The sequence below is a fragment of the Dryobates pubescens genome, chromosome 34 (genome assembly GCF_014839835.1).
Source record: "Dryobates pubescens isolate bDryPub1 chromosome 34, bDryPub1.pri, whole genome shotgun sequence".
In the NCBI taxonomy this organism is placed as follows: Eukaryota; Metazoa; Chordata; class Aves; order Piciformes; family Picidae; genus Dryobates; species Dryobates pubescens.
The window spans coordinates 921,154-945,320 of NC_071645.1; the positions used below are offsets into that span (position 1 = coordinate 921,154).

Consider the following 24,167-nt stretch of genomic DNA (forward strand, 5'->3'; position numbering starts at 1 on the left):
GCAGTGCCCTGCCGCTTTCTGCCTCCCCAGCTGCTTGCCTGCCTGTGGAAGAGGAGGAGGTGGCAGGGTCAGAGAGCAGGGCCCAGGGAGCGAGCACTGCAGAGGGGCAGAATGGATCCCTGCTTCTGAACTGGGTGTAGCTGCTGGGGGCTGGCCAGCTCCCAGCCCAGCAGGGTGGGCAAATGACAGAGCTGAGGGGTCCCTGCTGGCAGAGGCAGCTGCCAGGGGCCCTGCTCTCTTTTCCAGGGGACAAAGTGTCACTTCTGCCCCGTGCTGCAAGGTTGCTGCAGCTGTGGCGTCCATGGGGCTCTGTGCAAGGCTCCGCCACGCGTGCAGGAGGCACCACCCTGGGGTCCTGTTCCACGCACGAAGGGAAGCCCCGAGTGCCACCTCCACCAGGGACGGGTTTAAGGCTTGCTTTGGTCCCCCCCCGCTGCCAGCAGCCTTTCTCCAGCACGGCCTGCCACAGCACAGGCTGGCCACGCTCCGTGGTGCCTCGGGAAGCCTCTGCTGCCCCGCTCGGCAGGGGCACGGCCCAGGGCCCCCGCCCCAGCTAGCAGGCCTGGTGCTCCCTGTCCTCTGCCATCGCCTCCCGGCCCAGGTACCCGGCCGGGGCTGCCTCCTGCGAGCTCCCAGCTCTGCCGCCGCAGGCAAGTTTGGGGTGGGTGGGGGTCCAGGACCCCTCCTCCCTTTCGCCCTCCTGGGCAGGCTCAGGGCGCTCACACTCCAGCTCCACCTCCTCCACCTCCTTCTCCCGGTACAGCGGCACCGACTCCATCTCCAGGCCGCTCTCCAGGGCCCGGTGCTTCCCTCCCTGCTGGTACCACCTGCAGGCGGTGGAGCCGTTGCAGGCCAGCTCCAGCCCCACGTTGTTCCTGGTCAGGCAAACCTCCAGCATGTAGTAGAAAGTCCAGAACACAGCGAAGCAGCCCAGCAGCAGGAGGGTCTGGGGGGGAGGAAAGCCCTTGAGAAACAGAGCCCTCGAGCAGCCCAGAGCCCTGCCCAGTCGCCCAGGGTGCCAGGAGGGGGGCAGGTGCCTGCTCCCCCAGTCCCTCCTGCAGAGGAGGGGTCCCCAGGCAGCTCACCTTGAGGGTGTTGGCTGTGATTGTGTAGTGCTGCTCCTCAGGGATCTCCAGCCCCGGAGGGCAGGGCAGGGAGAAGTCACTGCTCAGGTACTGCCCACTCATGGCCTCCTCCAGCAGCCTGGGGGACAGAGGCGCCCTGTGAGGGTCCCGCAGGCAGGGCACAGATGCTCCAGAGAGGGCCCCAAACACTCACAGAGGGTCCCGAGTGCCTCTTCCAGCACTGACTGTTGCCCCCTGGGGTCAGACCCAGCCAACAGAGCTGTTTGCCACAGCCCAGGGCTCCCCCGGGCAGCGGCTCCAGCCCAGCAGCACCTGCTCAGAGACTCCTGAGCATCTCCCCCAGCCCCCATCTCCTGTCTGCCCACCAGGGAGGGCTTGTGGGCTCCTACCTCTGCCGCTCCCTCATCTCTGCTGGGGACCAGGAGGAGCCATACAGGGTCAGCTGCCACTGCTTCAAGGTCCCAGGCCTCAGGCTGCCATCTCCTGGGGAAGCAACAGGTTGGACCAGCAGGGAACAGCCCCCAGATGCTGAGCTGGCAGCTGCCTGGGCCGGCAGGCCCCGGGGGAGGGCAGGACTCACCGATGTCCCTGACGACCAGCCTGTAGGTGCCCTGTGCCTCCTCCCCCCAGCAGCGCACGGTGGAGAAGGTCCAATCGGCAAAGCCGTTGGGGTCCCTGCCCGGGGGGAGCAAAACAGCCACTGAGAGGCCAGGGGCCGAGGCTCTGGGCACCCCCACGCCCCCTGCCCTCCCCGGGGCTTACGAGTCCATGCTCCTGGTGGTGCCTATCAGGGACATCATGCCGCTGGGGCACAGGAGCCGGACCTCCAGGTTGCCTCGGCGGGGGTGGGTGATGGTGACAGTGACTGCCACGTGCTCCAGGGTCCTCATGCCAGAGAGCTCCAGGTCGGCAGCGGTGACTGGGAAAGGAGAGGATGGGTTGGCCATGCCTGGGCTCCCCTCTTCCAGCTGGTGCTCAGAGGCTGCTGTGCCACAGGGGGCACCAAGGCTTCTCTCTGCCTGCTCCTGGCTGCCCCCTATGGCTGTGCCTCTGAGCAAGGGGCAGGAGCAGGCAGGCTCTGCTGAGCGCCCGGCAGCAAAGCCGCGCTGTGCCCGGCGGCCTGGCCCCTTCCCTGCTCCTTGCCTGCCCAGGCTGAGCCACCCACACGCCAGCCCAGCCTGGCACGCTCCCTGCCAGGCACCCCACGTCGTGCTTGGGCTGCTGGCCTGGGCCAGGGGCTGCCAGGTACTGCTGGAGCAGAGATGCAGGAGGGAGGTGGTGCTGGCTGCCCTCTGCCCACAGCTGTGCCCACTCCCTGCCCTCTCACTCACCAGCAGCTAAGTCCTCATCTCACAAGCAGGGCCCAGCTGCTGCCTGCACAACCTGTGCCACTGCCCCCTGAGCTCCCTGGCATCCAGCTCTGCCCTGACTCAGGGCTCGGGAGCCCACCCAGGGCACCCAGTGAAATAAAACCTTGCTCTTCATCAAACCCTTCCTGCTGTGACCCCAGAGGTAGGCAGGAGCCAGGTTTGGCCAGAGCCTGGTGCCCAGGCTCCCTGCTCCATCCTCAGCCATCTGAGCAGCTCCTGAGGGCTAATTATAGCAGCAGGAACCTCTGCAGGCTGCAGAGCAGAGCCCAGCCTGTGGCTCAGCCTCCTCCTGGCAGCCCTGGCAGGGGTGCTCCTCAGCCTCTTCCAAACCCTGCTCTCTGCCCAGCTCTCTGCTCATGACCCCTTCGAGGGCACAAGGAAGCTGCCTGAGCTCCCCCTGCCCCAGGGGCCAAATGGGGTTCACCCAGGCAGCAGGCTGTCACCCCTCTGTCCCTCCCCAGGAGAGCCCAGCACCTGCCCAGCATCTCCTCGGCCTGCAGCAGGGAGGGAAGGGGCAGAACCAGCTGTGAGGGTCCTGCCAAGCTCCAGGGGCACCTGGGGAACCTGAGCAACTGCCTCTGGGCACTGCCACCCTCCAGCACCTCTGCAGGAGCTGCAGCTGGGGCAGCAGAGGGGGGCAGGACTGGGAAGGGCCTGGGGCTGAGCTCTCCTTCCCACCGGTAGCAGCCAGAGCAGCTCCTTGTTTGTGTGGCCAGAGGTTGGCCAAGTCGGGAGCTGGAGCATTACCTAAAATGGTCAAAGGCAGAGGAGCAGAGCTGGCTGCTGCCCAGCCTGGCCAGGCTCACCAGGGCCTGTCTGGCTCCTCAGGGACAGCAGGCTGTGGACAGAGCTTTGGGGAGGGGACCACAGCAGCACAGGTCCCCTGGGGATGGCAGCAGGAGGAAGCCCAGCAGGCAGCCCCACACTTAACCCCTCCGTGGCCCCACGCAGCCCTGGGCTGCCCTGCCAGGCTGTGGCATGCCCAGCTGTGCCCCCTGGCAGCAGGAAGGGGCTGGCTCCCTGGCCTCAGGCCTGGCAGGGCTGCTCTCACCATTCCAGGCCACCTCCAGCTCCTGTGGCAGCAGGGGGATGCTCCGACCCTCCCTCAGCGTGGGGCTCACGTAGGAGGCCAGGTAGGGCACAGACTCCCAGACCTGTCAGGGACAGGGTAAGAGGGTTCAGCACAGGCTGTGCCCTGCCTGCATGCCCACCTCACAGCCACCCCTCTCTCCACCACCCATCTCTCCATCACCTGCTGCTCTTCCAAGCTGCTCCTGTGCCCTGGCCCCCGTGGACGTGGGCCCAGCCTGAGCCCCAGAGCCACAAGGAGAGGAAACAGCCAGAGGAAAGGAGCAGCCTGGAAGCCATGGGACAGGCAGGGGCACTGCTGGCAACCCACAGTGGCCATGCAGTCAGTGAGGACCAAGTGCTAAAGGGCTGTGCCCTGGTGCCCATGCCACTGGAGGCACAAGGAGGAGGAGATGGAGCTGCCCCTGCCGCTCCCTGCGGCCCCCAGGACAGGGAGCTGCCAGCTGGGCACCGCTTCCTCAGGGCACGATGCCCTGCAGAGGGGCAAGGACGCTGCCATGCCATCCATCAGGGCTGTCGTGCCCATGCAGGCTCTCACCATGGCTATATATAGTGCTGGGAGAGCAGCAGCTGGGGGCAGCTCCCAGCCTGCTGACTTCATCCCAAAAGCAGCCTCCCGGCCGGGGCTGGCACAGCCGTGCCCAGGGGCGGCAGCGGCGTCGCCCCAGGCCGGCCGCCAGCAGGGCACTGCCAGCGCGCCGGGGTGTGCCAGGCCTGGCAGGGCAGTTACCTTGGCAGCGTTCACCAGCCTCCAGGCGTTCAGCAGCCCGAAGCCGTGCTGGTGGCTGTGGCTGAAGCCTGCCTGGTTGGTGTCCCAGCGGGCATGGCGGTCCTGGTACTGCAGAGAGAGCAGCGGTGCCCTGCTTGCCCCTGGCACACCGGCGAGGAGGTGTCCTGGGGCACGGGGGGCTGGGCACCAAGGAAAGGAGGCAGGAGCTGGGTCAGCACAGATCTGGGTCCCATCACTTCTCAGCTTGGAGCCCCCATGGCAGCCTGGCTGTGGCTGTGGCAAAGCCTGTCCTGTGCCAGCAGGAGGCCAAGTCCTGCTCCACGGAGGGGTGCAGGAGAAACCCTGTGCCCAGCCTGCACTGGGCAGCTCCAGCCAGCTCCCAGCTGTGCTCCCTGCAGAGAAGCTGTGCTGGAGGGGGGCAGGAAGGGCTGTGCTGGCCCCCCAGGAGCCCCAGCCAGAGGCCAGCTCCTCACTGCCCCTCCGCTGTGGGGTGGCACAGTGCAGACGTCTGCAGCTGCACCCCACGTGTGCCCACTGAGCCTCTGCCAGCCCCTGGGGTTGGCAGACAGAGGCATTCCTGGAGCAAATCCCCCATTTCTCTCCATGACAGAGGGAAAAGCCTCAGCCACATTCCTGGGGGACCGGGGCTGGGGGGGGGGGGGGGGAGCGCAGCCAGGCAGCGGCGGGAGGGGCACGGGGGGCACCGGGGGTGTGCAGGGCAGCTCCTCGGGGCAGCGGGGCCGGGGGGGCAGCGGGGCCGGGGGGGCAGCGGGGCCGGGGGGGCAGGGGCCGGCGGGGCAGCGGGGCCGGCGGGGCAGCGGGGCCGGGGGGGCAGCGGGGCCGGCGGGGCAGGGGCCGGCGGGGCGGCGGGGCCGGGGGGGCAGGGGGCCGGCGGGGCAGCGGGGCCGGGGGGGCGGCGGGGCAGCGGGGCCGGCGGGGCAGGGGCCGGCGGGGCAGGGGCCGCCGGGGCCGCTCACCTGGGTGGCAGTGAAGACGATGATGTGCTGCACGTCTCGCCAGGTGAGGCACGGCCGCACCTGCAGCATCAGCGCGATCATGCCAGCCGCCAGCGGGGCAGCGGCCGACGTCCCGGTGTGCCCCTCCGTGCAGCCCGTGCCCTTCTGCAGGTCCCAGTCTGTGGTCACCTTCCCAGGAGGGGGACAGAAGCCTCCTGTCAGCCCGGGGTGCCGTGCTGGGCTGGCTGGGGGCGGCGCTGGAGCGGGCAGCCCGGGCCCTGAGCCGTGCCCTCGCCGTCAGCCCCCGCGCAGCCTGGCGCACGCCGGGGGGGCACGGGGCAGCCGTGCCGTGGGCACAGGTTGGTGTGGGTTCTGAGCCACCCCGGACACAGCTCTGGGGTGTAAGCCTGCCAGCTGTGGCAGGGGAGAGCCCTGGCAAAGAGCCTGAGCCCCCTGCAGCCGCTCCGGGGGCGCAGGGACACGCAGCTCCTTCCCAGCCCCTCCTGCGAGCCAGGAGGAAGAGGAGGGACTGCGGCCGAGTGCCCCTGGTCCCTCGCTCAGGGACCCCTCCTGCCCCTCTGCCACCACAGGGCAAGGCCTGCTGGGGCACTGGGGCAGTGCCCAGCCCAAATGCAGCATGCCAAGGGCACTGTCCAGAGGCTGTTCCTCAAGGCTTTCAGGCAAGGAGGAAGACCTCTGGGTGCCCACGGCCTGCCCTCCGGTCCTGCAGCCCTGGCCTGCACGAACCACACCTCTCTGCCTGCCTCCCCCTGGCAGGGGCAGCTTCCCCCAGACAGGGGGGAGGGATGTGCAGCACTGGAGCTCTCCTCCACTCTGGTTGCTGAGATCAGAGATGCCAGAGCAGGGCAACAACAGCACGAGCAGGGCAGCAGTAGGAGAGGGCCAGGGATCAGCTGCTGAAAAGCCTGGAGACACTTCCCAGGCACTTCCTGACCAGGACATGGGCACCCAGCAAAAACCAGCACAGACTGGGAAGGACAAGACCACAGCTCCCCAGCCCTGAGCTGGGATGAAGCCACCCAGTGTGGGGCTGAGCAGAGGGGCTGGGGCTGAGCAGAGGGGCTGGGGCTGGGGCTCCCCAGGGCGAGGGCAGCTTTGCTTTGGGAGCAGATGAAGGGAGACAGAGAGAGGAACGAAGCAGCCCCAGGGGAAGCTCATGGTAGTCACAGCTTGGGACATTCCTCATCTTCACTCCAGCAGAACCAGGCATCCCCACAGGGATCCTCTGGGAGGGCAGAGGGCACAGGGAACCTCAAAAGAAGCATCAGGAGGGTGCCAGCTGGGTGGCATCTCCCACGGGCAGCCAGCCCGCGGCCGCCGGCAGCTGCAGCTCTTCTTGCCTTCTATGCCCCAGCCCAGCACATCCTGGCAGCTGCTCCCCAGCCCAGCTCCCACTCAGCCACTGCATGTCCTGCACAGCACACCCTGGCAGCAGAAACCCCCAGTAGGAAATGCAGCTGCTGCCAGGAGCTGCATTAAGTTCTTCCCATTAAGGAAACCAGACTGAGCTTATGGTCTGCTAGGAGAACCCAGCTGGCTGCTGAGAAGTTAACTCTGACAGCACTGCTGCACAGCTGAGGGCATTCAGAAAGAGGAGGGGGCTGAGCTTTAACGTGCCAGGGGCACACTGGAGAGCCAGCATGGCACTGCCAAGGCACCGGCTGGCACACGCCGTGCCCAGGCCGTGCGGGGCACCTCCTCACAGCCCCTGCTGGATACCAGCTCCCACCTCAGGGCCCCACAAGGCCAGCAAGCAAAGTGAGGGTGGGTTTGACACTCCTGACATGCTCTCACCAGCAGCAGCTGTGGGGGAAGCTGGACATGAACCCAAAGCCCTGGACCTGCTGCTGAAGGTGCAGCAGAGCCTCTGCTTCTTTCTTCCCAGTGCCACTGTGCCAGCCTGGCACCAGAGAAGTGATTCTGAAAGGAGAACTCAGAACCCTGGCCTGGGCTTTCCCTGCTGCGTGAGCAGAGCCCCAGCAGCCTGCCAAGCCCCAGCCCTGTGGCTGAGGAGCCTCTCCCTGCTCCCCCAGCATGTGGGGCAGCCTGTCTGACAAGCCTGGGTGCAGCTCCTGCCTGGCAGAGGCACAGCTGCACGTCCCTGCTTGCAGGGGCACCCTCAGCACCTCCCTCGGCACTGCCCCTCAGCCTGCACTGCTGCTGGGCCACACTGGGACACCACTGCCTCATGCTCTGCCAGCAGGGTGGCTCTGGGAGCTCCCAGTGCCTGCCAAGCCAGAGGCAGCCCCAAGCATTCAGGCCTGGGCTCCACTGCTGCTTTAGCCCCAGGGGCTCCCCACCGGCATCCCGGGTCAGGCACAGGGCACAGCCACCGGGGCCTGGCAGCCCCTGGGTGCAGCAGCACTGGGGAAGGAACACACTGGGTCAGGGCTGGGGCTGGGGAGAGCAGGCCTGGCTGCTTGGCTCGGGCAGAAAGGACATTCTGTTGACAAGAAGTCATTTTTTGGCAGAAAAAGGGAAAAAGCTGATAAAAATACTCTGAGAAATGCATCTGGGAGAGGCCTCCCTGCCAGGCCAGCAGCAGCCAGGGCCAAGCAGCTTAAAGAGCCCCATGCTGCTCCCAGCCCCTCTGCTGCCACAGCTGAGGGGCTGGGGGGGGCAGGGTGTGCTGCAGCCCCCCAAGGAGCTGAGCCACAGCCACCCTGGCCCCCACCTGCCCAGGACAGCAGCAGGAGTCTGGCTCCAGAAGCCCTCCTGGCTGCACAGGAGGCACAGAGGGAGCTGGGCCGAAGCTGCAGGGCTGTGGGCAGGGGCACAGCTCCAGCAGGGCGCAGGGGAAGGCTGGGGGGGTACTCACAATGCTCCTCATCATCTTGTCCCCACCACTGAAGGTGACAGCCAGCATGGAGGCACACTCCTCGGCGTAGAAGGGCATCGAGCCTGTCTCGTCCACTGCGCCTGCCAGGGGCAAGGGGCACCCAGCCTGAGAGCCCTGCTGGGCTTGGGCTGCTCAGCTCACAGGGGGGCAAGCCCCTGAGCACTGTCCTGCTGCCTGTGCTCTGGCACTGGGCAAGGGAAGCCACAGGAAAGATCCTTTCCCCATGCTTGGCACAACACAGGTCAGCTGGAGCAGCTCTGCTGTGGGGACAGGCTGAGAGCTGGGGCTGTGCAGCCTGGAGAGGAGAAGGCTGCAGGGAGGCCTCAGAGCTGCAGGTCAGTGTCTGAAGGGAGCTGCAGGCAGGCTGGGCAGGGACTGCTCAGAAGGGCTTGGGGTGGCAGCAGCAGGAGCAATGGTTTGAGACTGGAGCAGGGCAGGGTTAGGTTGGGCACCAGGAGGAAGCTCTGCACAGGGAGGCTGGGGAGACACTGGCACAGGCTGCCCAGGGAGGGGGCTGAGGCTCCATCCCTGCAGCCATTCAGGCTCAGCCTGGCTGTGTCCCTGTGCAGCCTGCTCTGGCTGGAGCTGTCCCTGCTGCCTGGGGGGCATTGGCCAAGGTGCCCTTGGAGACTCCCTTCCCACCCAAAGCACTCTGTGCCTGTGTGAGGTCACCCCCCACCAGGGGCCGTCTGTCACAGGCCCCGAGACGGAGGCCAGCCCGCGGGCAGGGACCTCCTTGGGCTCCTCTCGCTCTGCAGCTCAGGGGCAAGCTGCAGGCAGGAGGGCTGCAGGCAGGCTCGCCGGCAGGGCAGGGCTGGGCAGGCAGGGGGCAGCAGGCAGCTGCTCACCGATGGTGACCGTGTAGATGGAGTTGGCATAGCCGTCGTAGTTGCAGTTGTCGCTGTGCTGCCCGCCGTTGCCGCTGGCCACCACGAAGATGCTGCCGAAGCCTCTGCGGCCGGCGATCACCCCGTGCTGCAGGGCAGCCTGCCAAGGGGGCACGGGCCTTAGTGCCTGGGCCTTTTCCACCCCCAGACCGCCCTCCCTGGGCGGGTGGCTCCTTCCCCAGCCCACCCCCACGGCACTTCTGTCACCAGCAGGCCCCGCGTCGAGCCGGCCGTGCCCACAGCCCTGCCAAGAGCTCAGGGTGGCAGCAGGGCTGCGTGCCCGGGCTGCGCTTCGCCCAGCTGGCAGCGTCAGGCAGCTGTGTGTGTGCAGCCCCCGGTCTCTGGTGCAACAACAGTGCCTGGGACCGGCCCACAGACAGCTCACTGCGGGCTGGAGCTGATTCTGCCCTGAAAACACGGAGAGAAGGCAGCAGAGCAGCCTCCCAGGCACTGAGAGCACGAAGAAGGGGCAGCACTTGACCTCCAGAGGTCAGGGAGCAGGCCCAGCCCCCCAGCCTTGCCAGGGCTCACTCTGCAGCTGGCTCCCCAGCAGCAGGGAGGCCTCCCCGTGCCAGGCTCAGCCGGCGCTGCCCTCCCACAGCAGCCTCCCCCCTGCCCAGCACACCTCTGCTGCCAGCCACACAACCAAACCTGTGCTGAGCCACAGCCCCCCCGGCCTGTCCTGGCAGGTGAGACCCCAGGGGCACCAGAGTGCCAGGCTGGGGGCAGCTGTTGTTACCTTGCCCAGCTGGTGAGGGCCATCCACAGTCTTCCCATCATCATCTGGGCCCCAGCTGCAAAGAGGGACAGAGAGAAGTGACCTCCCCAGGAGTCACAGGCAGTGACCCTTCCTCCCATGGCAGAGAGCTGCCAGCACCACCACTGGCATCAGAGGGCACTGTGCTGCTGCCCTGCTGGCACTGTGCCCCTGGGGCAGACTCCAGGGCACATGATCTCTGGGTTTTATCTAAGAGCCAGCTTCTTGCACGTGCCAGTCCCTGTCCCAGGGCTGAGCTGGGGATCCCTGCTGCCTGGGGGCACAGTGCCCCTCCAGCCCTGCCAGCTCGCCAGCAACAGGGACTTTGAGTCCCTCCCAGCAGAGAGCAGCTCACAGGAGCCAAGGGGGTGCCTCAGGAGGCCAGGAGCTGGGGCTGGGAGCCCTGGGGGCAGGGCAGGGCCTCACCTGCAGCTGTAGATGTCGTTGATCTGATAGTGCTTGTTGAAGGCCACGGCCTCCATGCTGTCCGTCAGGGGCCCGTCCAGCACCCGGATCCCTGCGGGGACACAGGGGCAGGCACAAGGTCACAGCAAGCTCTGCAGACAGGGCAGGGACACAGTGCAGGCACAGCCCCTGCCCCAGCCCCAGCAGCCAGAGCTCCCAGAGCTGCAGCCCTGCAGATCAGCCTGCAGGGGCTGGGGGTGCGTCAGGGGCTGTGTCTCACCCCCACCTCCACGTCCTCTGCTCCTCTGCCAAGCAAGTGCCCTGGTCCCAGCAGCACCAGGCTGGTGATGGTGACAGCACAACAGGGCACCACCTGGGCTCACTCCTGTGCACCCCTGAGCCCCCTGCCTGCAGTGCTGCTCCTCAGGGGCCCCCTCACATCCCACCCTCCGTTATCCTGCTGTGTTTCAGGGCAGGTCCCTGTCTGGAGCCATTGCTTCCCCTTCCTGTCACCAAAGAGGCAGCCATGGCTTTGGGAGGGACAGCACAGCAGGCTGGGGGCCATCAGGGGGCACAGAGAGGGAGCTGAGCGCAGGGCAGGGTGCAGAGCCCACCTCCAGTGCCCCTGGGTGAGCTCCTGATGCCCACCCTAACCCTAACCCCATCCCCACCAGCACAGCCAGGGCAGGTGGCACCATCTGCTGGTATGGACAGAATCACATCCCAGGGCCCTCTGCTCTGCCAGGGACACAGCCTGCCTGGCACAGAGCTCCTGGCTCCCTCTGGGATTGAGTGTGAGGAGGCCACAGTGGCACATTCCCAGGATTCTGGACCCTCACCCTCTGTCCATCTCCACCAGGCAGAGCTGAGGCTGAGGCCTGGGGGAGCACAGGGGCTGGGCTAAAGGAAAGCCATAAAGGTGATCAGAGAGCTGAGAACCTCCCCTGTGGGGACAGGCTGGGAGAGCTGGGGCTGTGCACCCTGGAAAAGGCTGCAGGGAGACCTCAGAGCAGCCTTCCAGTACCTGAAGAGCCTCCAGGAGAGCTGGGGAGGGACTTGGACAAGGGCTGGGAGTGCCAGGATGGGAGGGAATGGATTGGAGCTGGAGGAGGGCAGATTGAGACTGGAGATGAGGAAGGAATCCTTGCCAGTGAGGGTGGGGAGACTCTGGCACAGGCTGCCCAGGGAGGCTGTGGCTGCCTCCTCCCTAGAGGTGTTCAGGGCCAGGCAGGATGAGGCCTTGAGCAACCTGGGCTGCTGGGAGGTGTCCCTGCCCATGGCAGGGAGCTGGAGCTGGATGATCTGGAAGGTCCCTTCCAACCCAAGCCATTCTACCCATCTATGAAATACTTCCTGCTGCCTCTGGACGCAGCCTCAGCTGCGGTGCTGCAGAGGGCACATTGGTTGTGTGTGCCCTGGGCTGCCAGGGCAGGGGCAGGCTGCAGACCCCCACCGGCTGCGCTGGGTGGGGATCTGGGGCGGGCAGGGGCAGGCAGCGCAGCCCGGGGCAGGCAGCGCAGCCCGGGGCAGGCAGCGCAGCCCGGGGCAGGCAGCGCAGCCCGGGGCAGGCAGCGCAGCCCGGGGCAGGCAGCGCAGCCCGGGGCAGGCAGCGCAGCCCGGGGCAGGCAGCGCAGCCCGGGGCAGGCAGCGCAGCCCGGGGCAGGCAGCGCAGCCCGGGGCAGGCAGCGCAGCCCGGGGCAGGCAGCGCAGCCCGGGGCAGGCAGCGCAGCCCGGGCCAGCCCCGGCACGTACCGGCGATGCGGCTGCCGTAGGCCACTCCCACGGTGCAGAAGCTGTTGTTGGGCACGGCCGCGATCTCCCCGGCGCAGCGCGTCCCGTGGTGGTTGCCGTTCTCCTCGTCGGGGTGCGGCATGGGGTCGGGATCGTTGGAGTTCAAGTCGTAGCTGCCTTCTGGGCTCTGCAAAGGGAGCCGAGCTCAGGGCCCGGGGGGAGCAGGACCAGCAGGACCGGCGCGGGGGGAGCCGCAGGAGCTGCTCCCGGCCGGGGCTGCGGCTCAGCGCTGCTGCCTGCTGCTGCGGGAAGGGCACCGACAGAGGCAGCCTCGGCTGCTGCCGGCGGGCAGGGGGAGCCCAGCTCCCGTGGACAAAGGCTGGGAACCACCCTCCTGCTCCACAGCTGTCTGAACGTGAGCCAGCAGTGTGCCCAGGCGGCCGAGGAGATGCCACCGGCATCCTGGCCTGGATCAGCAACAGTGTGGCCAGCAGGAGCGGGGCAGTGATCGTGCCCCTGTTCTGGGCACCGGTGAGCCCACACCTCCAGGACTGGGCTCAGGTTTGGGCTCCTCACTCCCAGCAGGACATCGAGAGGCTGGAGGAGCTCCAAAGAAGGGCAACAAAGCTGGGGAAGGGTCCGGAGAGCAGGGCTGGTGAGGAGCAGCTGAGGGAGCTGGGGGTGGTGAGGCTGGAGGAGGCTGAGGGAGACCTCAGTGCTCTCTGCAGCTCCCTGAGAGGAGGCTGCAGCCAGGGGGGGGGTTGGGCTCTGCTCCCTAGGCTGAGGTGACAGGAGGAGAGGAAGCAGCCTGGCATGGTGCCGGGGGGGGCACTCACGTAGTTGGGCTGGATGTCTTTGATGGTGTGCTCCACGCCGTCGTCCACCACCACCACGGTGACGCCGCGCCCCGTCACGTTCCGCTCCCACACGCCGGTGACGTTGATGTCCTTGCCAGGGCTCTTGCGGTTGTTCTGCGCGCCCCAGGGCGGGGGAGAAGCAGAGGGGTTGGGGGTCAGCGCCCGAGGAAAGGGCCTCCCGGGACTCCCGGGGGTTGGGAGCGCAGGAAGGGGATCACAGGAGGCTGGTTTGGTGTGGGCACCGAGCAGAGCAGCCAGCGCTGTGGGGCTGGCACTGCCCCTGCTCCTCACAGGATCGCCACAGGGCTGGAAGGGACCTTCGAAGATCACCCAGTCCAACCCCCCTGCCAGAGCAGGAGCACAGAATCCAGCACAGGGCACACAGGAGCACAGCCAGATGGGGCTGGGAAGCCTCCAGAGAAAGAGGCTCCACAACCTCTCTGGGCAGCCTGCTCCAGGGCTAAAAAGCTCTCAGCCTCTCCCCATGGGGCGTATGCTCCAGTCCTGCCCACTGTGCTGTGCCCACAACCCCTCTGCCCACCCCAGCACCACCAGCCTGGGGGCAGCCAGGGGAGCTGCCTCCTGCCGTTGTTATCATGGCAGGGAGCAGAGCTTGCTCCCGGCAGGCTCACCCCAAGCACACACAGCAGCCCTTGTGCCCCGGGGGGCGACAGCTCGCTCCTGGCCGTGCCTCCGGCCCCAGCCCTGCCAGCCCGCGCCAGGAGCCACCCTCCCCACTCACCAGATGCCACTGCTGGGGGTATTTGGGGTCGTTAAAGTGCAGGCTGCGCTTGGAACGCTTCAGCAGCTTCTGCTCCGAGTGCCACCGCACGCTGTCGTGCTGTGCAAACACAGAGTCCACCGAGCGCCGCACGGCCTCGGGCTCGCCGCCCGCCCTGCCCTCGGGCCGGTAGCTGAAGAGGTAGTGGCCGCGGAGCTCCCCGACGCGGCCCATGTTCCGCAGCCCCGCGGCCCGAGCCAGCTCCTCCGCTCGCTGCTCCAGCTCCTCGTCGGGCGCCTCCAGGCTGACCGCCCAGCTCAGGTGGTGCTGGTGCTGGCCGTCAGGGCGCTGCCCGCCGCGGGCAGGGCTGTGCGGGCAGGCGAGGGGCAGGCAGGCAGCGCTCAGCCAGAGCCAGGTGTGGATGCGGAGCGTTGCCTCCATCCCTGCGCTCCATAGCGGCGCCCCCCGCGCCCGATGCGGCATCAGACAGGAGGGCTGCGGACGGCGGGGAGGGGAAACCCGGGGGTGAGAACTTCTGCGGACCGGTAACCGGGCGGCCACAGCCTCCCCCGGGAGTCCCCCGGGGGTCCCCCGGGGGTCCTACAGAGCCCCGCAGCTCCCGGCAGGCATCATACGGGCTTGTCACCACCCCCCCTGGCACGGCAGCGATCCCCTGCCAGGTAAAGCCCCCGGGCAAGGCAGCTCTTTCCCAGCTGCATGGCACCGGGAGGTCACACCCAGGCAGGACAAGGATCAGGCCACGCTGCCATTGAGTTTGGTGGCCCTGGGCCAGAGCACACCACGCTCCACCAGGAGCTGGTTCCTCTTCCTGGGGACGTCCACGGAGCTCCTTTCTCACCTGCTCCCCGGTGGGAGGAACCTGCTTGCCCCCAGCATGGGCAGAAATCAGCCCCGCATCAAGCCCCACTCCTTGATGCACGGCTCCACGCGGGTGGGAAACACCTCCCAAGACCCTGCCACGTTTCCCACGTCCATGGAAGTGCCTTCAGGCCGCCCGGGGCTCCACGTCCCCTCAGCAGGCTGCCGCTGGGGACTGCCCCTGCGGCTCTCCTCTCCTGCTCACCTCCCACGCCGCTGGCACCACTCACCGGCTGCGGGTCCTGCTGGACACCGAGGTCCAAGTTTCTCTCCCTAAAAGCTGGGCTATGACTTCGGCTGCTAAGCTCCCAGAGCAGCAGCTCCAGTGGGTGTCTGCACCCTCTGCAGCCCCACAGCGCCCTGGGGCAGAGGCGGCGCTGCCGCTCCAGCGGGCAGACGGCGCCGGGGAGCCGGGGCACAGGGACACGGCTGGGGGCAGGAGCCCGAGTCCCGGAGGTCAAAGCTCAGGCACGGGCTCCGGCCGCCACATATCCAGGGCTGCGGGGCAGCCGCTCCCCACGGCGGCTCCCCCGGTTCCTGGGGGCAGGCGAGGAAAAGCTCCCCGGGCTGGGCAACCGCCTCCAGCCCCGGCGGGGTCCCCGGAGCGGGGAGTCGGTAACGGTGAGCCGCTGACCCCTGCCCGAGCCGGGGGCAGGCAGGACGCCGGCGCTGCCCAGGAGCCCGCCCGACCCCCGCTGCCCCGTTCCCGGGCCCCGTCCCCTCCCCGTCCCGGCCCCGTCCCGCCGGGCGCTCACCGGGCATGGGCCGGCGCCGATGCCGGAAGCCCGCGGCCGCTGACAGCGGCGTCACTTCCAGCCCGCCGGCGGCGGCGCTGCGCCCTCCCCTCCGCCAGGGGGCGGCGTGCGGCCGGAGCGCGGCTCTGGCGCCGCGGCCGCCGCTGGCGCCGGAAGGGGCGGGGCGGCGGGGGCGCGCGCCGTGCCGCTCCGCTCCCGCTCCGGGCCGCTCCGGGCCGCGCCCCGCCGGGCCCTGCCCCCGCCGCGCCCGCAGCCTGCCCCATGGCGCTGGAGCAGGCCCAGGCCGACGGCCCCGCCGCCGCGCCGGCCCCGCCGCGCCTCTGCGAGCCCGGCCCCGCCGCGCCGCCCGGCAGGTAGGGTAGAGCCGGCGGGCTGGGGCCTGCCCCGGGGGCCGGGCCCGAACCGGGGGGAGTGACCGGCGTGTTTGTTTCGCATAGTGGGAGCGCGCTTTCCGCCCCGGAGAGCCCCACCGAGGCGGCGCCCGGCCCCGGCGGAGAGGCGGAGCCCGCCCCCGGCCAGGCCCCGGCGCCGGCGGAGCCCGGGCCCGGCGGCGTGGACGCCGGGGGGTCGAGCGGCGGGGAGGCGGAGGAGCCCGACCCGGAGGCGGCCCCCACGAAGCCCTCGCAGAACATCGCGGTGCAGGTGGGTGAGCAGGAGCAGCCCGTGCGGGGCTTGGGAGCGCCGCCCCGGCAGCAGGCAGCGGGGCACCGGGGGATGGTTTGGGTTGGGAGGGAGCTCGGAGGTCTGTTGGCAGCTCCGCTGCCGTGGGCAGGGACTCCTCCCCCTAGAGCAGGCTGCGACCTGGCCCTGAACACTCCACAACTTCCCTGGGCAAGCTGGGCCAGCGTCTCACCACCCTCCTGGGGCAGAATTTCCTCCGAGTGCCTCCCCCAGCCCTCCCCTCTCCCCGTTCCAAGGCGGTGCCGCTTGTGCTGTCGCTGCACTCCTCGCTCAGAAGCCTGTCCCCATCTTTCCTGTAAGACTCCCTTGCAGTACTGAAAGGCTGCAGCAAACTCTCCCTGCAGCCATCTCTCCTCCAGGCTGAACAGCCCCAACCCTCTCAGCCTGTCTGCCCCTTGGTCACGTTTGTGGCTTCCTCTGCACTCTGGGGGGTGCAGGAGTGGGCAGGGGGTGCAGTGAATAGCTGCGGGTGGGTAGCAGAGTGTGTCCCTGCCTGCTGCTTTGCAGCTGCTGCTCTGTGCACACCTTTGGCAGGCTTCCTGCAGGGGGATGGGGTAGGGCTGGTGTTGGGTGGCCAGGCTGAGCCTGGGGCAGGTCAGGCTGCCTCTGCCTGCTGGCTGAGGGGGGTCAGGTGAGGCTGCAGGGGTGGGGGGTGAGGCTTGGTGGGGGTCTGACAGCAATCATCTTCCTTTGCAGACAGACTTCAAGACAGCTGACATGGATGTGAACACAGATCAGGACATTGAGAAGAACTTGGTAGGTATCAGAGGGCTCCAGACCCTGCTGCTGGTGCTGCTGTGCTCCCACTCCCCCAGCAGCCCCAGGCAGTGCCTTCCTTCCTCCTTTCCCACCTCCAGAGCCAGAGCTTTGAAAGGGGAGGCCCTTGAGCTGCAGCTGCTGGCAGTGGCTGCTGTGAGACGCTGCTGAGATCCTCCCCTGGCCTGTGAGGGGAGGGGATGGCTCTCCCTGAATTTCTGCTCTCCATTGCAGGACAAAATGATGTCTGAGAGGGCTTTGCTGAAGGAGAGGTACCAGGAGGTGCTGGACAAACAGAGGCAAGTGGAGAACCAGCTGCAGGTGCAGCTTAAGCAGCTCCAGCAGCGGAGGGAAGAGGAGATGAAGAACCACCAGGTACTTGGTGCTGTCCTTTCTCTGCTCAGCTGCTGCTCACACTGCTGGGGTGGCTGCTTTGCCATGACAATTGGCACATCCCTGTGTGGCACAGCCCTGTGTGCCAGTTTCACAGCACTGAGGACTGGCCCCTGCCCAAATGGAGCTGCTGGGCAGCTCAGAGCTAGCTCCTGACTCAGCATCCTGGGTGTGTGTCCTGCAAGAGGAGGATCTTGCAGTGTCTCCAGCAAGCCCAGCTTGTGTTCCTGATGGGAGCTGGCTGCTGCTCAAGGGCTCAGTGAATCACAGCTGGCCCTGTGGTAGCTCACATGAAGACAGAAGGAGCCCTCAGTGCCCTCTTGGCTACACCTAGACCAGAGCAGGACTCTGCCCCTTGGAGTCCTTCTGCAGGGGCAGGAGAGCCTCTGGTGCAGGTGCCCTGGCTGCTGGGACTCCTCACAGCAGCCACTGTGGATCTCAGCAGGATGTGATGCAAGCCAGGCTGCTGCTGGCCTGTGTGGCCCTGGACTCTCCCTGCCTTGAATCTGGGGGAGTAAGGGATTCAGCTCTGGGGATTCTGCTGCTTCCCCTCCAGGAGATCCTGAAGGCCATCCAGGACGTCACCATCAAGCGGGAGGAGACCAAGAAGAAGATGGAGAAGGAGAAGAAGGAGTTCCTGCAGAAGGAGCAGGACCTGAAAGCAGAAATTGAGAAGCTGTGTGAGAAAGGCAGGAGGTGAGAGCATGGGCAGGAAAATGCTGGGCAGGGGGAGGGGGAGGAGGAGGAGGAGGAGGAGCTGCTGCTCCCCCCCAGCTGTGGCTGCTTGAGCAGAAGAGGACAGCATCAGACCCCCCCCAGTGCTTGGTCCCTGTGGGTGGCACCATGTGTGTGCTGTGGGGGCAGCAGAGCTGCCTGCCCCTGTGCCCCTGCCCCTGTGCCCCTGCCCCTGTGCCCATGCCCCCGTGCAGTGCCATGGCACAGCAGCAGCTTTGCCCTGTGGGGTGTTGGCAGCGGCCGCGCAGCGCCGGTGGGCTCTGGGTGAGCTGTGCCACGGGCACGGTGCTGTGCCAGGGTGCCAGTGCCTCTGCAGGGCTGGCTCCAGCTGTGCTCTTCCTCCTGGGCAGGTTGCTGAAGGAGCAGGAGGAGAAGGAGAACAAGATTGCCTCTCTGATTGCAGAGCAGTCCGACGAAAAGTAAGGCTCCCACCTGGCCCTGCCTGTGCTGCTCCTTCCCTTCCAGCCCTCCTGCCTTGGAGCCACTCTGCTGCTGGGGGAGGGCACAGAGTGCTCCACCAGGGCACAGAGCTCCAGCAGGGCTGCCCAGTGCCACCTCTGAAGCCTTTGTCTGCTCTCCCAGCAGGCTGCTGCCCCAGTCTCAGATCAAATCCTCTTTGGTCCTGGTCACAAGCAGGCTCCTGGGGACTTGTGACATAAAGATCCCAGAAGCTCAGAGTTCAGCTGAGGGGATTGACTCAGCTTGTAACTGCTACCTCTGCTTGGCTCTCAGCTGCCCAGGGTTGGCACAAACCCTTTCTCTGCCCAGTGACTCTGCCCTGGCATGCCCTGGGGGTTGTGCAGCCGGGCAGAGGGGCTCCAGCTGCAGGCTTGGATGCTGGCACAGGGCAGGTGCAAGGGGCCAGCTTTAGACTTCTGCAGGGTTAGGGCTGCTCAGTCCTGTGGGTGCCTCAGGTGCAGCCCTGGGCACCCTTCCCTGCCAAGGGGAGCTCTGGTTTTGCCCAGTGTTTGGCACACTGGCACAGCTCAGGCGTGGGGACCAGGGCTGCTGCCATGCTCTGGAGGCTGCCAGGATCGATGGCCTTGCCCTGCTCTCTTGTTCCACACCCTCCCAGTGCCCAGCTGGTTGTGTTGTGTCTGCAGGCAGCTGTGGGAGATGGAGCTGGACAAGCTCAAGAACCAGCACAACGAAATCAACAGGAACATTCTGGAGGAGACAGAACGAGCCTGGAAGGCAGAGGTCAGCAGGGGACTCCTGCCCTCCAGGGCAGCTCTCAGGGCTGCTGTGGAGGTTCTGGGCTGGAGTGCATGGTGCTGTGAAGTCAGGAGCAGCTTGGGCCTGACTCCCAGCCCCTGGGGGCCAAGGGAAGGGATGGAGCAGGAGCAGTGCAGCCAGCTTCAGCTGGGAGCGTGCCCTGGTGCTCAGCAGGGGTTGAGAGGCTGGCAGCAGGCAGCAAGGCTCACTCCCAGGAGCACTCTTCATGTGGGCTCCTCCCTGCCAGATCCTGTCCCTGGAAAGCCGAAAGGAGCTGCTGGTGCTGAAGCTGGAAGAGGCAGAGAAGGAAGCAGAGCTGCACCTCACCTACCTCAAGTGAGTCCCTGTGGCCTCAGGGAGGGCAGGGCGGCCCCAGTGTCCCCCAGGCCCCTCTCCTGCTCCCCTGCTTGCCCTGGAGGGGTGGCTGAGCAGCTCAGGGTTTTGCTGTGCCTTCCTTCTTCACATGGTGGAGCTCAGGGGTGCAGCGAGCCAGGGGCAGCTGGGGCTGTGCTCAGGTCCTGCTGCTGTGCCTCTGCTGTCCCTGTGCACCAGACCAGTGCACACCCAGCCAGCTGGGAGCCTGCTGCTCACCCAGGGCCAGCCCCTGCCCTGAGCCCCTTCTGCCCTCCTCTCCTGGGGTTCCTCAGCCGGGTGGGGGGTGAGGAGCCCTCAGAGAGCTTGGGGTGCCTGCTGCCAGTGCTGAGAGCAGGGTTTGCAAGTGGGAAAGTTCAGCTGTGCTTGCAGGTCTGCACCACCCACGCTGGAGACCATGAGGCCAAAGCAGGAGTGGGAGATGAGGCTGAACAGGATACGAATGACCAAGGAGAGCGTCAGAGTGAGTTGCTGCTGGGGGTGGTGCAGGGCAGCTGCTCTGCTTCCCCCCTCTTGGCTCCTGGGGGGCAGACAGTGCCTGCTGCCAGGCTGGGGGTGCCGTGCCCGGGCTGTGAGCAGCGTGTGCCTTCCCTTTGCCCCCCGCCAGGACCAGTTCAATGACCACATCCAGATGGTGAGGAACGGAACGAAGCTGAGCAGCCTGCCCCAGATCCCGACCCCGACGCTGCCGCCGCCGCCCTCGGAGGTGAGCCTGGCAGGGGGCTGGGGGCCAGGCCCTGGGGCAGCCTGCCAGCTGTGTGCCAAAGAGGGAGGTGGTGGGGGGCGGTGCCAGGCCCTGGGGCAGCCTGCCAGCTGTGTGCCAAAGAGGGAGGTGGTGGGGGGCGGTGCCAGGCCCTGGGGCAGCCTGCCAGCTGTGTGCCAAGGAGGGAGGTGGTGGGGGGCGGTGCCAGGCCCTGGGGGCAGCCTGCCAGCTGTGTGCCAAGGAGGGAGGTGGTGGGGGGCGGTGCCAGGCCCTGGGGCAGCCTGCCAGCTGTGTGCCAAGGAGGGAGGTGGTGGGGGGCGGTGCCAGGCCCTGGGGGCAGCCTGCCAGCTGTGTGCCAAGGAGGGAGGTGGTGGGGGGCGGTGCCAGGCCCTGGGGCAGCCTGCCAGCTGTGTGCCAAGGAGGGAGGTGGTGGGGGGCGGTGCCAGGCCCTGGGGGCAGCCTGCCAGCTGTGTGCCAAGGAGGGAGGTGATGGGGGGCAGTGCCAGGCCCTGGGGCAGCCTGCCAGCTGTGTGCCAAGGAGGGAGGTGATGGGGGGCGGTGCCAGGCCCTGGGGCAGCCTGCCAGCTGTGTGCCAAGGAGGGAGGTGGTGGGGGGCAGTGCCAGGCCCTGGGGGCAGCCTGCCAGCTGTGTGCCAAGGAGGGAGGTGGTGGGGGGCGGTGCCAGGCCCTGGGGGCAGCCTGCCAGCTGTGTGCCAAGGAGGGAGGTGATGGGGGGCAGCCTGCCAGCTGTGTGCCAAGGAGGGAGGCGGCGGGGGGTGGTGCCAGGCCCGGGGGGCAGCCTGCCAGCTGCGTGCCAAGGAGGGAGGTGATGGGGGGCAGTGCCAGGCCCTGGGGCAGCCTGCCAGCTGTGTGCCAAGGAGGGAGGCGGCGGCGGGGGGCGCTTGCCTGCGGCCCCACGCTCTGCCTGGGCTGCCCCTGGGGCACGGGGGAGGGCCCGGCCTGGTGCCGGCCGCCGGGGGGCGCTCTGCCAATCCTGACCAGCCTCCTGCCCCCCCCCCGTTTCTCTCTCTCAGACAGATTTCATGCTGACAGCATTCCAGCCCAGCCCCTCCCTCACGCCGCGGCTGCCCTTCCCCATCGGCCCCGTGCCCGTGCCCATGGTGATGCCCAGCGCCGACCCCCGGGCGCTCTCCTTCCCCCTGCTGAACCCGGCGCTCTCGCGGCCCGCCCAGCCGTCGCCGCCGCTGCCGGCCTCGCAGGGCCGGAGCAGCCCGGTGCTGGCCTCGCTGCTGGCCGCGCCCGGCCCCCACATGCCCCCTGGCGGCTCCCTGCCGCCGCCGCCGGGGCTGGGCGGCCTGGCCCCCGAGTTCCAGCGGCCGCAGCCTGCCGACAAGCTGGAGAAGCTGCTGGAGAAGCTGCTGGCTCGGTTCCCGCAGTGCAACAAGTGAGAGGGGGCAGGGGGCGAGGGCAGCGCCTCCGGGGGGGCTGCAGGGGCAGTGAGGGCAGCCTGGGGGTGAGCAGCAGCGGCTGGGGGCTCTCAGGGGTGCTGGGGAGGGAGGAAGGTTTGGAGCTGTGTCTGAGGGGCAGCAGTGGGACCTGAGGCTGCCCAGGGGGGTGGTGGAGTCCCCACCCCTGGGGGTGTTCAGCAGCTGGCACTGGGGGCCAGGGTTTGGTGCCGTGGGGGTGCTGGGTGCGAGCTTGGCCTGGGTCACCCTGGAGGCCTTTTCCAACCCAGGCAGTTCTGTCATTCCACAGCACCCCTGGGGCAGCTCCTGCAGCCTCCCAGCACATCCTGTGCTGTCTTCTGCTCCAGCTGGGGTCTCCCCAACCCTTCCCCAGCGTTTTGGGGTGGGGGCTCAGGGAGGTTGGGTGGCTGAGAGCGCTGCTTGGCTTCTGCTGGGGCCCAGGGTCCCAGCTGTGGGGGTCGCTGGGGGCTCCTAGCAGGCTGCTGTCCCTGCAGGGCCCAGCTCACCAACATCCTGCAGCAGATCAAGACTGCCAGGAGGACCATGGCAGGGCTGACCATGGAGGAGCTGAACCAGCTGGTGGCAGCCAAGCTGGCAGAGCAGCAGGAGCGGGCAGCGGCCGGGGCGCAGGTGGGCGAGCGGCAGGGGGCTGCTGGGGAGGGGAGGAGGGAAGGAAGGGGAGCTGCTGGGGAAGGAGGGAAGGGGAGCTGCTGGGGAGGGGGAGCTGCCAGGGCTGTGTGCCCTGGGGGTAACTGGCTGTCCTCTCCTGCTGGCTGCAGCCCCTGGGCCGGATCCGGGCTCCCATGTTCTCGGCGCCGCTGCCGCAGATCAGCACCCCGATGTTCCTGCCCCCTGCACAGGTGGCCTACCCTGCAGCAGCCTCACATGTAAGGCTCCTGGGCTGGCCCCAGGGAGGGGTGGCCTCAAGGATGGGCCACTGGAGCTTTTCCTCTCTCCTCAGGCAGCTGCTGGGGCTGGGGAGGTGGGAGGGAGGCGGGGGGAGAGTGGGAATGGCTGCAGGAGAGGGGTCGGAGGCTCCGGTGGCTGTGGGCAGAGGGAGGAACTGGGCAGGCTGTGGCCCCTGGCTGCAGGTGGTGCAGGGAGGAGCTGGAATGTGGAATAGGTGACCTGTGCTGGGTGCCTGACTCCTGTCCCTGTCTGCTCCCTGTTCTCTCACCACCTGTGCCAGACCCCAGCTGCCTGTAAGCTGTGTCTGATGTGCCAGAAGCTTGTGCAGCCTGGGGACCTCCACCCCATGGCCTGCTCACATGTGCTGCACAAGGAGGTGAGTGTGTGGAGCTCCTCCCTGCTCCTGGGTGCCTCCTAATGCTTCCAATCCCTTCCTGGGGTCCCTGGGCAGGTGTGGAGGGTCCCTGTTGTCCTGAGCTCCTGCCAGGAGAGTGTGACCAGTAGAGCTCTGCATCCTGGCACCTCCCTCCCCTCTCCATACTCTTAGCTGGGTCACCCTTGCTGGCCATTTGGTGCTGGCCTCAGGAACAGGCTGCCCTTACTCCTGCCCCTGAGCCAGGGTCAGATCTTGGCCTCTTCTGGAAGCAGGGCAGCCTGGAAGGACCTAGAGCACAGGGTGAGGGGGAGCTGCCTGGGCACTGTGGCTCAGGGCACAGGAGCTGCCAGGCAGAAGGGATTCACCCTGCAGTGCTGCCAGGGCAAACCCAAAGTGCCTGTGGGGCCTCCAGCAGCTGCTGAGATGGAAAGCCCCCAAGGTGAGGCTCAAGAGGGCTCAGGGCAGCCTGCTCTAGTGGAGGCTGCCCCTGCTCCCTGCAGGGGGGTTGGACTCCATGACCTCTGGGGGTCCCTTCCAGCCCAAACCATTCTCTGCTGATGTGTTGAGGAGGGGCTGGTGGTGCTGCCAGGTGGAGCAGGCTCCCTCCAGCTGGTGCCCTCCTGATGGGAGGCTGTGTAAGGAGCAGAGAACCCTCAGGTGCCCGCCTGGGAAGGTCACCCAGGTGCTGCTGGTGGCTTCTGTGACCAATTCTCTCTCTTGCAGTGCATCAAATTCTGGGCACAGACCAACACGACCGACACCTGCCCCTTCTGTCCCAGCCTGAAATGACAGCAGCTGGAGCAGAGTGGAGCAGGAGGAGCTGTGTGTGGAGGGGCAGGGTGGGGGCTGAGATTTCTACAGGTCTATATTTATACAGCCATGTATACACCATGTACATTTTTATCTCCAGGGGATGTGTGTATAGAGGCAGCCTGGCCAGGGCCCAGGGCAGGAATAAAGTGTGTATATTATGCAGTGATCTGGGGCTGCTCCTGGGGGCAGCTCTGCTGGCCTCCCCTGCAGCCTCTTTGGAAGGCTAACAGCCTGAGGGGGGCGCTGCAGGAGAGCTAGGGGGGGGCTTCTGACAAGGGCTGGGAGTGACAGGGTGAGAGGGAATGGATTGGAGCTGGGAGAGGAGAGATTGAGGCTGGAGATGAGGAAGGAATCCTTGCCAGTGAGGCTGGGGAGACTCTGGCACAGGCTGCCCAGGGAGGCTGTGCCCTCCCTGGAGGTGTTCAGAGCCAGGCTGGATGAGGCCCTGAGCAGCCTGGGCTGGTGGGAGGGGTCCCTGCCTGTGGCAGGGGGCTGGAGCTGGATGGTCTCTAAGGTCCCTTCCACCCCAACCCATTCTAAGCCAGTGGCAGGGACCCTGCTGCTGCCCTGAGCCTCTCCACGCACAGAAGGGAAGGGGCTGGAAGGGGCCCCTGGAGCTCATCCAGCCCCAGCCCTCTGCCAGGGCAGGGGCACCTAGGGAGGGTCCCTCAGGAACACATCCAGGTGGGTTTTGAGTGTCTCCAGA

The 24,167-nt window shown here is 67.4% G+C and overlaps 2 protein-coding genes across 2 annotated transcripts; one reads left to right on the forward strand and one right to left on the reverse strand.

Annotated features, from left to right (window-relative positions):
* Positions 1–552: 552 nt before the first annotated feature.
* On the reverse strand, positions 553–14,032 carry PCSK7 (proprotein convertase subtilisin/kexin type 7). The gene is made up of 15 exons (XM_054176044.1): positions 13,470–14,032; positions 12,707–12,841; positions 11,892–12,057; positions 10,161–10,251; positions 9,717–9,771; positions 8,939–9,077; positions 8,070–8,170; positions 5,252–5,419; positions 4,275–4,382; positions 3,507–3,609; positions 1,848–2,004; positions 1,666–1,760; positions 1,475–1,568; positions 1,086–1,203; positions 553–946 (listed from the first exon to the last, which is right to left on the reverse strand). The coding sequence occupies exons 1-15, from the start codon at positions 13,929–13,931 to the stop codon at positions 554–556; spliced, it is 2,385 nt and encodes a 794-aa protein (XP_054032019.1). The 5' UTR covers positions 13,932–14,032; the 3' UTR covers position 553.
* A 1,249-nt stretch (positions 14,033–15,281) lies between these two features.
* On the forward strand, positions 15,282–23,642 carry RNF214 (ring finger protein 214). The gene is made up of 15 exons (XM_054176179.1): positions 15,282–15,435; positions 15,520–15,724; positions 16,460–16,519; positions 16,754–16,894; positions 17,469–17,608; positions 17,998–18,066; positions 18,751–18,847; positions 19,110–19,198; positions 19,607–19,697; positions 19,842–19,940; positions 20,971–21,341; positions 21,858–21,993; positions 22,143–22,250; positions 22,553–22,648; positions 23,372–23,642. Exons 1-15 carry the CDS (start codon positions 15,344–15,346, stop codon positions 23,435–23,437), a joined length of 1,860 nt encoding a protein of 619 aa, XP_054032154.1. The 5' UTR covers positions 15,282–15,343; the 3' UTR covers positions 23,438–23,642.
* The last annotated feature ends 525 nt before the right edge of the window (positions 23,643–24,167 follow it).

What these genes read in the sequence shown, in the direction of transcription:
- RNF214 (XM_054176179.1), top strand. Translation starts at nt 15,344, where the DNA reads ATGGCGCTGGAGCAGGCCCAGGCCGACGGCCCCGCCGCCGCGCCGGCC. An exon ending in CGGTTCCCGCAGTGCAACAA is followed by an intron (nt 21,342 to 21,857) that starts GTGAGAGGGGGC and finishes CTGTCCCTGCAG; the next exon opens with GGCCCAGCTCACCAACATCC. An exon ending in GGGCAGCGGCCGGGGCGCAG is followed by an intron (nt 21,994 to 22,142) that starts GTGGGCGAGCGG and finishes TGCTGGCTGCAG; the next exon opens with CCCCTGGGCCGGATCCGGGC.
- PCSK7 (XM_054176044.1), bottom strand. Translation starts at nt 13,931, where the DNA reads ATGCCGCATCGGGCGCGGGGGGCGCCGCTATGGAGCGCAGGGATGGAG. An exon ending in AACGACATCTACAGCTGCAG is followed by an intron (nt 9,772 to 10,160) that starts GTGAGGCCCTGC and finishes CCCTCTTTGCAG; the next exon opens with CTGGGGCCCAGATGATGATG. An exon ending in ACCACCAGGAGCATGGACTC is followed by an intron (nt 1,761 to 1,847) that starts GTAAGCCCCGGG and finishes CCCCCCGGGCAG; the next exon opens with GGACCCCAACGGCTTTGCCG.